At 29.9% G+C, this 12,627-nt stretch overlaps 1 protein-coding gene across 1 annotated transcript; it reads right to left on the bottom strand.

Moving 5' to 3' along the window:
- Positions 1-3,643: 3,643 nt before the first annotated feature.
- LOC106678865 (zinc finger protein 665) lies at positions 3,644-11,743 on the bottom strand. Its single transcript, XM_014417665.2, has 10 exons — positions 11,401-11,743; positions 10,180-10,303; positions 9,188-9,387; positions 9,004-9,111; positions 7,126-7,491; positions 6,767-7,057; positions 6,475-6,692; positions 6,182-6,401; positions 4,938-5,180; positions 3,644-4,860 (listed from the first exon to the last, which is right to left on the bottom strand). Exons 1-10 carry the CDS (start codon positions 11,626-11,628, stop codon positions 4,576-4,578), a joined length of 2,283 nt encoding a protein of 760 aa, XP_014273151.1. The 5' UTR covers positions 11,629-11,743; the 3' UTR covers positions 3,644-4,575.
- Positions 11,744-12,627: the final 884 nt, after the last annotated feature.

Here is a 12,627-nt window from a genome sequence, read left to right as displayed (position 1 = left end):
CCCTCCTTTTTCACTTTACAAGGAAGTAGCATAGTTGTCCAGGATCCAGTTTAGTGCACCCTGTTCAAAAGCACAACCCAGCTCTTGGGAAACCCCAATGATTATTATACTGCGACCAGATCGGAGATTGTATTATGAGAGTTGTTCTTGGCCCTAGAAGAGGCATATAAGAAACTAGGACTACTTATTATTGAGACCAAGACAAAGTATCTGAGAGTTGGAGAAGATCGAAGAGAAGACCATGAATCGGTCCCTTTGAGGTTGGACACTACAGCAATGAAAAGGTAAACAGCTTTATCTATTTAGTGTCTGAGGTTAACTATGGAAACATGGGCGTACCCAAAGGAGGGTAGCTGTTCCCTCCCCGAGAAGTGAAACAATGCAAATTCAATAAAAATTAAATTTTTTCAAGCAAATAATTGTAATAACTAATAAAACACTGCTATCATTATATATAGTTTTCTTAAAATTTTGGTTTCATTCCCCATTTATGTGCTGAAATGAGGTTGACTATGGCTTGCCCCACCCTAGTTTTGTTCCTGGGTACGAAACGACATATCCTGGGAGATCAGCAGAAGGATAGCTATGGCTAGCTGGTGTTACTTTGAGTTTTTTTTTTTTAAAGGCAATCCACAGCGAAGGTGATGTTTGCCTAATTATCTACAGGTGACTAACCTATTCTAGTCATTGTGGGGGGTCAAGTTTTTCATTTTGTGTGATCACCACTTAATGAAAAAAGTCAACACCCCAGGCCGGATCCGAACTAGCACCACCCGCATATCTCAGAAAGATAGGATCTAGTCCTAACCATCTGAGCGACGGACGGCCCATTACTTAGTTTACAAAGCACTTTAGATGCAGATTCCTTTCTAACAGAACCAAGATTACTCTTTACACGACCGCAGTTCGCCCAGATTTATATTATGAATCAGAATTATCATCTTAGAGAGAAGAATTTTTGGAAAGAAGGCGGCGTCTGGAAAAGTAAGAATGTGTAACTTGCGGAACTCATACCCACACATGATTAAAAGGATACCCACCTCAACATGTTCTTGAAACTGAGACGGCTTTGGTAGACTGGGGAATGGATGATGATAAGACACCTAAGAGGGTCCTTACTGAAAAACGTCTCCAACTGGGGAAGGCTTAAAAAAATCTCAATGAAAGAACCTAGCATCACATATGTATGTATGTATGCATTACTTTACTTAAGAAAATGAAGACTTTTCGAGACCCATTCACCATAATTTATTTTGTAGTTCTCTTGTGTGGCTTACTAAGGAAGCTATTTGATTCTGATGCTTAAAGTAGTATTCAGGATGACCTGCGCCTCGAATATTCACCAAAATCATGGAGTAAGGTACCAAGTACCATTCTCTTCAAAGAATATTGGGGGAATATGGTCTTGCAATAGTTCCTTTAAAGACACATGTCACCCACTCCAACTTCTACTCTTCAGTTGTATTATCTTAAATATTTTCACATAGAATTTCTGTAAATTTTCATGTGAAGATTCACCAACAAACCTGCAGAGCATTCTCTCTTGTATTTATGTTTCATGAATTCTTCTCACAGAATCTTAAAAGATAAACCTTTTCACTAAGAGGTCCACAGCCTGATGAGATGCACTGATTATCACCACAGTTATAACCACTTATCACCTAGTGTGACTCCTGTTCTGGGTAAAAGTGACATCATAGAACATCAACAGCCATTCTTTTAAAAATAGTAATTGTCACTGGGAATCTGAACAGCAATAAGTCCCCACAGGAATGCAACCTCTCAATGCATGGACCTCCCTATTTCTGAAGCTAAACAAGAGAAGAGCCATGTTGAATCCTTCCCTGAACCTTATGAATATTAATAACTATGCATTACATTGATATTAAATAAACAAAAAGGGTTCTAATTTTCCTCTTTGATCCAAGCTCATTCATCTGCTGCACAAAAAAACTAAAAATCTGATCCATTCTGAAATATGCACATCTAACTTTTGGGGAATAATTTCACATTCTAACTACCTAGCCTGCCTCATTTTTCTGTTCTTACTAATAAATTCTGATATTTCCAGAGAACATAGCTGTTCAATAACAAGATATTAATTAGTAATTGTAATTAAACTAGGGGAGTGAAACAAGACTAAGATGAGAAAGGACCATGGGAAGGGGGGAAACAGAGAAATGGATTGAGGAGTAAACAAACAAATTCTAGGAAAATGTTACAGGAATAAGATCCTTGCTCCTTTTAATTGATTCTGGGAAATTCTTGATGCAATTCTGTGTGAAATTTTGTTATTACCACTGCTTTTAATTTGTGTTCAAAGATGAAGATATAGAATTTTTATGCACTATTTATGATAAATTTCACCTTTAAGTTTCTTGCTTCTCTCGAATTTTACGTAGTTGCTGCGAAAAATGTATTTACAATTGAACAAATAATTTAAGGAAATATGTGATTCAGGACAAATTATCTAAAAATATGTAAAAAATAACAAATATTTCAGAAAATATGTAAAAAAGGTCAAATATTTAAAAATATGTGAAACAAAAATGGCTTCTTTTGGCCAGAAATGTCTTGAAACATCTTTAGTTAATAAGGAATCGAAGATATCATGGTCAGGTAAAAATATGTGAAAACATAAAAATCCTATCCCTACTTATTAACATAAATTTAAAACGTTAAGGGGACGAACTGTAATTCAGTTTCATAGTCTTACCCCATGCATTAGCAATAATCCATGATAGTATGTTTAAATCTCTGGATAGCCACCCTTCACTGCTTAGTTAGATGGACTAATGTTTTTCTTTAAGAAATTAATTTTTTTTTAGATGATGCTAAAAATCAGATTTTTGTTAATTATACAATTGTAAATCAATCAACCTGTTTCCTCAATTAACAATTTTGGAACCTAATTATTATCAAATTCTAGTTATGATCAATTCTCTGTAGACTTAATATTATAAAGCTTACCAAAATTGTTCGCTAGGATATTGATAAAACATTTTGTACAAATTTCCTTACTTATCTGGATTAAAACCATTGAAATTTGTTTGCATAAGTAGGATTCTAGACTACATATTAAGATTTCCCACAGATGATTTTCACTAACTACTGCTTCCTAAAATAATTCAAAGCATACTTACACGCCCTAAAACATAACTGTAACTATTCCTTTCTTTATGGTAAATAACCATTTTTTACTAACATGATAAGACCTCTAGAGCTTATATTTTATAAAAAATAAAATAAAATGTTTGAGGTGTGGAGTTCCAACAACATGCTATTCCTTAATTATATAACAGCATTTGACACTCTTGATAATGACATCATTCTCCTAATCAGCCAAGCCCCATCTCTATCCAGTATTGTTATTAAACAGAGCCGGCCTTATTTAACAATAACATTAGTATTCTAATCCTAAATAAATTTATCAGAAGAAGAATTTAAAAAAGAAATTTTAATGAGATATTTAATTCATTTACAAAGAAGCTCATAAATTCTATTAAATGATAAATATCTAGTAAAAATAACAGGAAAACAATATATTAAACTTTATAACAAAAAAAAATCTTGAAATTCATCCATATATCAATTTATTAAGATAAATTATCAATTGATACTTAAAAAAAAAAAAAGATTAATTAAATTGTGATTGACTGCTCAACTTTGATGAGAAATATGTTTTACAAAATATATAGCAAAATTAAAATTTATAAATTACCTAAATTAATTACAATGTATAAATTGTAATTTATTTAAAATTACAGTATACATAACGTTTAAAAAAATGAAAGATATAAACAATAAGGACACATTTTACAAAAATGGGGTATTCAAGAGACCCTAAAATATACAAATATAAATGAGATCTCGAAAACTTTCTTTTGACTGTGATCCATAATCATCTACTCAAACTGATTCTTAAAAAACTTTGTCATAGAATAATTTGCTTTTTCTAATGTTTCTCTTTCTCCCCCTCCACACATAAACACACATTTTATTAAAAAATATAGATTTACAAAACTATCAATTAATTGACCAAAGAATTAATATTATAGCTATGTGTAATTATTGAAAACTAAAACAAGATTTCCTTGAAAACAATATTAAAAATAACATTGGTTATTTAATAAATTGGTTAAAAATAAACACTATTTTTTTTTTTTACAAAAATTCAAGAACATTAACTACTTTTCGTTGTGTGACAGAATCATCATATTTAGAAGTGATTACCACTAAAAATCCTCAAGGGTTGGGCTATTGCTCTAATACTCTAACAATATTTTAGTTGACTACCACTTTAGTCGAATTAGTTCGAGAAATCCAGTGTCTTATTTTGCTTCCTCCATAGAGCAACTCATGTAAATACTTTTTTTTATAAGGTTTTAATAGTTTACCGTAGATTGATATGAAGAGAAGATGGTCGGGGTGCCATCAGGAAAGATATCTTTGCTGACCACATCTAACAGCTCCGAAATTAAAGGATTAAACATCAAAAGAAAAAACAACTTATTTTTTTTTAATCCCTTGATTGACTCTTTTGATTTATCCTTAAATAAATTTTATTTTTTTAAATTAAAATGAATATTTATTGATATTCCCTTCCATCTGTTGATAAATCTTCTGCGTTGATATGGAAATAGAAGTCTGCGTATCCAGACCATGTTTCGCTCTGAGGTGAGCTTCAAGGTAAGCCGCTCTAGTGAACATATTTGGGCACATGTTGCAAGTGTAATTTAACTGACCATTTTTATGATTGTCCATGTGCTTTTTCGCAAAACGAAGGGAATAAAACATTCTTTTACACTCGAGGCACACAAATGGCTTTTTGTGAGAATTTTCATGAGCTTCAACTTTACCCTGAAAGCGAAAAACAAAATGAACCATCATAATAGTTTTATTTAAAAAATTAGACAGTAAAAAAAAGAATAACAAACCTTAGACTGAAACTGTTTGTTACAATAACTACATTTATACTGATGTATTCCAGAATGAGTTGATAAATGAGATCTTTGAAGATGTTTTGTTCGAAATGACCGACTGCAAAAAGAACATTTAAAGGGGCGTTCCCCGGTATGGATTCTAATGTGTGCGACAAGTGAATTTCGAAGTCTGAAACATCGGCCACATTCATTACAGGAATGTGGTTTACTCTTGGTATGCACCCTCTCATGAATGACCTGATTTAAACAAATATATTAATTCAGTTTAGTGTGGTACATTGTAAATAAAATTTAAAATACCTTGTAAGCAGAACTTAATTTGTTTATGTTTGATATTCTGGATTGAGGAAGCATCTCAGTTAACACTAGATATCTCGATAAATCAAATGCTTAATTTATAAAACCCTGATTAGACTAAAAATTAGTTTTTTTTCTTCCTTGGCATTAAAGTCCAATATTCCACTCTATACGTATGGACCGGAATATTGGACTTTAATGCCAAGGAAGAAAAAAAACTAATTTTCAACAAGAAAATGTTTTAGAGGATGTTTGGCAACATGGCAACAAGGAGACCACTAGCAGATAGAAGAGGAGGCAATACAACAATGAAGACTGGGAGCTCTACAAAGTGGCCAATGCAGTACAGACCATCAAGTTTGGATGGACCATGACCATGTCGCTGGAATGACGCAGGATCAGACTCCTAAGAATCAACTGGAGAGGAAGCTGAACCACTCCAAGGGTAAGGGTGGCAGACCAAAACTGACAATGTTGCTAAGTGGGGAATCGCTCTGTTCTAGTTAAATCTTCAAAATTAAAAAGCGGCCACACAGAATCAAACCACCTGTCAAAGACTCATTGAGGACGTCAAGGATCATATAGGTCTGTAGTGCTACAGAAAGGACAATTTGATATTATAGATTTTTAATGTTTTTCAATAGATATGAATCAATTGTATAACACAGAGATTAAGTATGTAGAAGAAATCAATGCGATCTGGAACCCCTACCGGCCTTAGAAAAGAAATGTAACCAGAAACTTAAGCAACATATATTGTTTTTTTCTTTAAATATTTACCAAATGATTCAACTTTTCCAAGTAATGATGCATATTTGAAGGAGGAATGTGGGTGAACTAATGAGATTGAAAACTTTGTCATAATCATAGATAAAATCATAGAAGAGAAACACAAACCTCTTCTTTGTTAATGAAAAATTTATTAATAAAATACAAATTACCTTATCAATGAGACGATTATATGATTTTGGGCAGAAGGAACACAGGTGAGGTTTCATAGAGACACCATGAGAAACCAGATGTTCCCGAAGTGTTTGTAAATCTTCGTAATTTAAATTACATTTTTTACATTTTAAATTATCTTCTTCATTATACCTCAAGTGGCATTGTGGAATATGTAACTCAAGCTCAGTTTTTCCTTTGAAAGGTCGATTGCATAATCTGAAATTTCAGAAATGAGAAAGAATTTTCATGAATAAATAGAATAGTAAATAAATATTATAAAACACCTCACTGGCAAACTAAATTAAGAGGTCCATTTGTCCCATGCGCTTTCAAATGATCAGAATAGGTTGACTTTTGAATCATACTCTCACAAAAATCGCATTTAACTAGATCATTTTTCCTGTGCATAGCTAAATGTTTTTCTAAATGTGAAGAGGTCTGTACCTTTGCAGGGCAAAGGGGACAAAGATAACACCCAATCGATGAATGTATAATTTTGTGAATCACCTGAAAATTCAACAGAATGTAAGAAAAATAAAATTAAGTCACCAAACAAAAAATAATTTATTTTTTTTTTTTACAGAATAATGATTATTCAAACTCCTACGAGTTTGAAAGGATTTTCTGCAGAGTGTACAAGGATAATATTTTGGAGAAGAGCTACAGCAATGTTTTGCAAGGTCAGACCAATGGTAGACAAATGTACCACAGAGATGGCAAGGCCATAAAACAGCATATGAACCAGCTAAATCTTCAGGAACATCATGAGCTAGTCGCAGAATTGGTTTGATAAAATCAGGAGGTTCTTCAGGGAACGGAATATCTTCAATTTTTGGAGGAACGTTTTTCTGACAAAATTTCAGAAGTCTCACCTAAAAAAAATTATAAAATTAAAATATTGAATTAAACATTATGCCATTTTAATTCTTCAAACACTTACACGATGTTCATTAAATATGTAGGACTTATTTTCACATAAATATGAAATGTTTTTATTTGTAACAATTTCATTACACTGAACAAATGTTGCTAATGGATACTTCTTTAATGACTCAGGCCATTGTTCATCAAGTCTAGAACCAGTATTAATATTAACTGCATCACTGGTATTGTTATCATCTTTTAATGAAGTGCTTGTCTTATCAAAAGGTCCTTCAGTCCCTTCTGATTTGATAATTAAATATCCTTTATCGTTTGAAACCCAGCACCTATCATCGCTATTAGGAACAGATTGTAAAGAAGGATTTTCACTAACAGTATGCTCGATTTTCAACAAACTACCAACTTTGGAATTCCAATTAACAATCTAAAATAAAAATGATAAGTAATAAGTAAAACTATTTAATTACTTATATCTATAATAAAATGTTTCATTATTATAATTCTATACCCTTTATGAAATGATTGGAGCATATGATTGCATTAAACCCAGTAGACAGCATCTAATACAAAGGGTATTCCACTATACTCCTTTTAACCTCTACAATTTTAGATATTTTTGTTGGGTCATAACAGTAGCATTTGGACTATTTTTTGAATATATTGTTAATTTTTTAACCTTCTCTAGTTCTTCTCCAGCAAATCTGTTTCTGGAATTTCTAATGGTATGAGGTACTTTTTTTTTTTTTTTTTTTTATGGATTCTGATTGTAAATCAGATTTAAATGAGAATGCATATATTATTCAAAAGAATTCACTTTTTGGATCGGACAAGTCCTGAAGGCATGAATTGATAAAACCTAAAACAATTTTTTTACTGTTGAATGAATAAATTTTCAACACCATCTGTACACCAATTTTCAAAGACAGTAAGAAATTTAAACCAGTTTTTGGTTATTGACACTTTTAGAACATGTCAGATTAAAATAAAGCCATGAATTGTATTATGGTTATAATTTGTTTGGATAAACCATTTAAAATGAACATAAATTTGTCTCAAAATCTTATTTCCTATCAGAATCTGTAAACAAAAGTACTCAATTACACTGAAAATTCCAGAGGTAGCCACACAGAGGAATATAAGAAAATCAACAATACTCTCAAAAGAGAGACTACGTTAATAATAATTTCACTATGACACAGCATACAACCAATCAAAACTCAAAAAATTATGGAGGTTATAGGTGAACTTATGTACTGGGACACCCTCCATTACGAAAAAAGATAAACAAGTATGTTTATCCAATTTTTTAATAAGGTATGATTATTAAATTACTAACATTCCTTTGAGTTAAAAATAGTTTTAACTGATACATATACATGAATCTTTTATATAAAGAAAAAAAAATGTGTGTGCAGAAACGCTAGAGATAAAGCCTTCTTTTAAAAAAAACACATGCTTTAGTCCCATATTTCTTTAAAGATATCTCATACTAATAAGATATATACATCCTTTGGACCCTGCTCTTTCTATAAATCCTGCTGTTATCTATAAATATGCTGTTCCAATTGAAATTGGAGTACAATAGTCTTGACTGTTGTTGAAAAATACACAACTACATTGCATAACAATAGAATGAAAAGTTTCATTCTTTTTTTATAACAACCGAGGTAAACAAATATTTTAGTTTATATTTTTTTAATAATTGCAAAGTAACCACACATTTAATGGACATTAGATTGATAAAATTGTTCAATAAAGAGTCCCTTTATGGAGAAATTTCAAAGAAATATATATATATTTTAAATTGATTGAGTATTTCTTACAACACTGGGCATCTCTGGCTAGAGATCTAATAAAATACTGGAACTAAAATATATTTAAAACATAAATTTATTGACATACAAAACTACATAAATAAACGATAAACAACAAATACCATCAAATTGGTAACTTCTTCCTGGGCCCAGGTAGATGAATTTTTTGGAAAAGCCTCTTTTCCATTACTGTCAAGAGAGTTTTCATTATTGTTTTCACTCATGTATTCCTTTAAAATAACAGTTCGATAAATCGATAAACTAAACAAACCAAAAAGTTATCGATGTATCATGTTATTAACTCACATTTATGTTGTTATCAACAATTACATTTTCATCTTTATGAAATTCATTTAAATGTTCTTCTATTGAAGAAAAAGTAATATCACATACAGAACAGCTGTATAAAGAAGCAGAATATTCTATATTATCTTCTACACACTCTTCATAAACACTCTTGGATTCAATTTCAATGATATTATCAGAATCGGCACTAAATGAAGAATCTACAAAGCATTAAAATTACAAATAACTAAAAAAAAATTAATGAGATAAATTCAAAGTCAGTAAAAATATTTAAATTTAACATTGTAGACAATTCTATGAAACATTTTTGTGTAATAAATTAATTCTTATATCTGTTGGAACATCTGGCTGCAATGTTCTCCAGTACTAATAACATAACCACATTCAACAAGAGACATTTATACATTTCTTTAAAGAAGTTGATAAAACCTTTTCAATCAGTTTTCTTTCAATTTACTTTTAATGTGAACTCACAGTTATTGTTAGTTATATAACAATATATGTTCACAGCATTATTTTACACCAATCTCTAATCATATATTTTATTCTTCAAGTTGACTTTCATAAACTAGTATATGATCGGTTCTTAAAAAAGTGTCAATAATAGTGATACTGGAATATTCTGTCTAAACGATATGCCTCCAATAAAATTTCTCTTTTATGATCTTAAAGCCCTCACTTCTCATTAAAAGTCCCTATGACAAAATCAGTTTTTGTTTAAACCTTTCTTATGCAACCACGGATATTTGTATGGGAAAACCTAACAAAAGTAAAATATAGTATGCTGCATCATAAATTAATTTATAATTATTTCAAATGCAGCTGCTAAATCAATAACTTCTTCAAAGTTTGATGTAATAAAATTCCTCACTACCAAGCACCTATTTATATTTTCTATTTACAAATCTTCAGAAGGAAATTTCATGCAACCAAAGAGATAACTGGAATTACTCATACAACACATCATTATGAACAAAAAAAAAAGTGTATACCTTTAGCTGTTAAAAATTCATTGTTCTTTTCAATAATTTCATTATTTGCAGGAACTTCCTCCCTTATTACTAATTCTTCATTGATATTTTTATTACTGCTCTCACTTATATTGAATGATGTTTCCTAGCAATATAAAAATTAGTTTTAATACAAAAAATCAGATAAAATTACCTTGCATATTTATTCAGTATAATTGTTTTGAAAAATGTAACTATCATGTTCGAATTTCAACTTTACTCAAATAATTACTTTCATTATGTGATTATCTATCATGGTTTATCAACTTATTATTAATTCATTATTTTCATTTATATATAGAAATCAGCTTATCACAAAAATTAAATAAATATTTTCAATGATAGTATTATAGCTTCAATTAATTATATAAACTTTACCAAATAAAACTATGATATCATTTCAACTTAATCAAAATTAGTTTAGATGGAAATTAAGAAAAATAATTTATTAAAGTTTTTTTTTTTTTAGAAAATCATTTTAAGAATTCCATTCCTAATTTCAAGAAATGTTCAAAATTTTCAGATATCAATAATAATTGTTTATTAACCATTCTATTAATTTAATTTGGCTTTTTAAAACGAAAACAAGGTAATTTTAAAGGGTATGATGTCCATTCCACTGAACAAATTAGTTACCAATTTATAATAATAGATATATTTTCATATCTTAAACAAGTATTATGTGACCATTAATTTTTTTTTTTTTTTAGATATAGAAATTCATCAAAGAATCCCTTTATTGACAGTATAGAAATAGGAAGTCTTATGCTGTTAATAAATTTACAGTATTTCAATGCTAAATTGGTTACACGTGTTTTAAATCAAATAAATATTGAGTCACACATAAGCTCTGAAATCATAAGTAAATATCTACATCTTAGTTCAATACAGGAATCGTTATGTGAATTAGCATAATCAAATGAGACATTTGATATTAAAAAATAGCTTTTCTTTAGAATAATTTTAAAATATGAAATGACATTACATCTCATATTTGTAATTTAAATATTAATATTATGAAATCCCATTTTTAATTTATAAATCAAATATTTAATAGGCAAGAGCTATTATAAAAGATTTCTTGATTGCCAATGATTATCAAATTTTTGAATGAAACATCAAGAATAATTATGTCAAAAGAACTTTTTTTAAATAAGTCCCTAAAGGAAAGTAAAATACCTTCATCAATGACCCAGAATTTACCTGACTCTGAGAAGGATTTAATTCTTTTCCATTTACTGGACCAGGGAGCTCCTTTGACAGATTGTTGCATTCCTGCCCTAAATGCCAAGCTAAGGTTTTGATTGTTCGAAATTGCAATTCACAAACAGGACAAATTATATTTTCACAAAGATCAAGCAAATGACTCTGCAAAGAAAATATATCAGTAAACCTTTCAGCACAACACAGAGGGCATTCTAATACTGCCATATTAAATGGATCTGCTGAAGAATAATAATGGCAACAGAATTCGTAAAAATGAAAGTTTAATCTGCATTTATAATAGCACCTAGAAAGGCGCCACTCCTGACAAGGTGTAAGTCAACTTTACCATAATCACTACGAAAAATTTGTAACAAAGAGGTATACGAATTGCCCATAGCTCTTGATAACATTTCTCAACAACGCCTTAAATAATTTCATTTAAATTCCTTAATTTTAAGAATTTATTTAATTTTTAAAAGTAAATGAATATTAGATGAAAGTTCTTTTAATGATTGATTAATTATAATACCCTCCTCTACTAAAGGAAATCATTTTTCGAAAAAGTTAGATTAAAAGAAATGAAAATGAGTAAGAAACGATAAAAAAAGGTAATTTTTAGATTAACAACATGTACTTAATCATCAAGATTTGTCATGCGAACTGTAATCCAATCAAATTAATAATAAGGCTACAGAATTCCTTGAGATATTGAACACTCGTAGAGTTATAAATGATAGATTACTAATATTTAAATCAAGCAGTGAAAATAGAAATATTTTTTATGAATAGAATATGGTCCGGGTGCCGTAAAAAAAAAAACTCAAATAGTAGATAATTATACTATTTGAGTTGTTTTTTTTACCGCACCCGGACCATATTCTATTCATCTATACACACGGTCAATCAATAATCTTCCAGAAATATTTTTTGTATATAATTTATTGCTTAAACAACAAAACGATCACAAATACATCCTATATCATTATATTATTCTCATAAATGATAGTGAATCATAAGTTCTTCAATCATCTCACATATAATTATATCCATCGTACCCAAGGCTACAAAAAATTGCAGTACATAATGACGTTTAACACTAAACAAATAAAGAACTCTTCCGCAAACGCTTGAAAATCTCTGTGCCAATAGGACTTATTTAGTGTAAAATTATTTCAAACTATGAATCCAGAAAATTCTGGAAATAGAATTTTAACTTGAAATATC

This window comes from Halyomorpha halys, unplaced genomic scaffold (genome assembly GCF_000696795.3).
Source record: "Halyomorpha halys isolate HHAL.00 unplaced genomic scaffold, Hhal_1.1 Scaffold164.1, whole genome shotgun sequence".
Classification (NCBI taxonomy): Eukaryota; Metazoa; Arthropoda; class Insecta; order Hemiptera; family Pentatomidae; genus Halyomorpha; species Halyomorpha halys.
This window is presented reverse-complemented; position numbering and strand designations above follow the sequence as displayed.

Bases quoted from the DNA above. Each gene is read 5' to 3' on its own strand.
- LOC106678865 (XM_014417665.2), bottom strand. From the start codon at position 11,628: ATGGCAGTATTAGAATGCCCTCTGTGTTGTGCTGAAAGGTTTACTGAT. The intron at 9,112-9,187 runs GTGAGTTAATAA...GTTATTTTAAAG, and splicing joins TTGTTGATAACAACATAAAT to GAATACATGAGTGAAAACAA. The intron at 6,402-6,474 runs GTGAGGTGTTTT...CTGAAATTTCAG, and splicing joins CCTCTTAATTTAGTTTGCCA to ATTATGCAATCGACCTTTCA.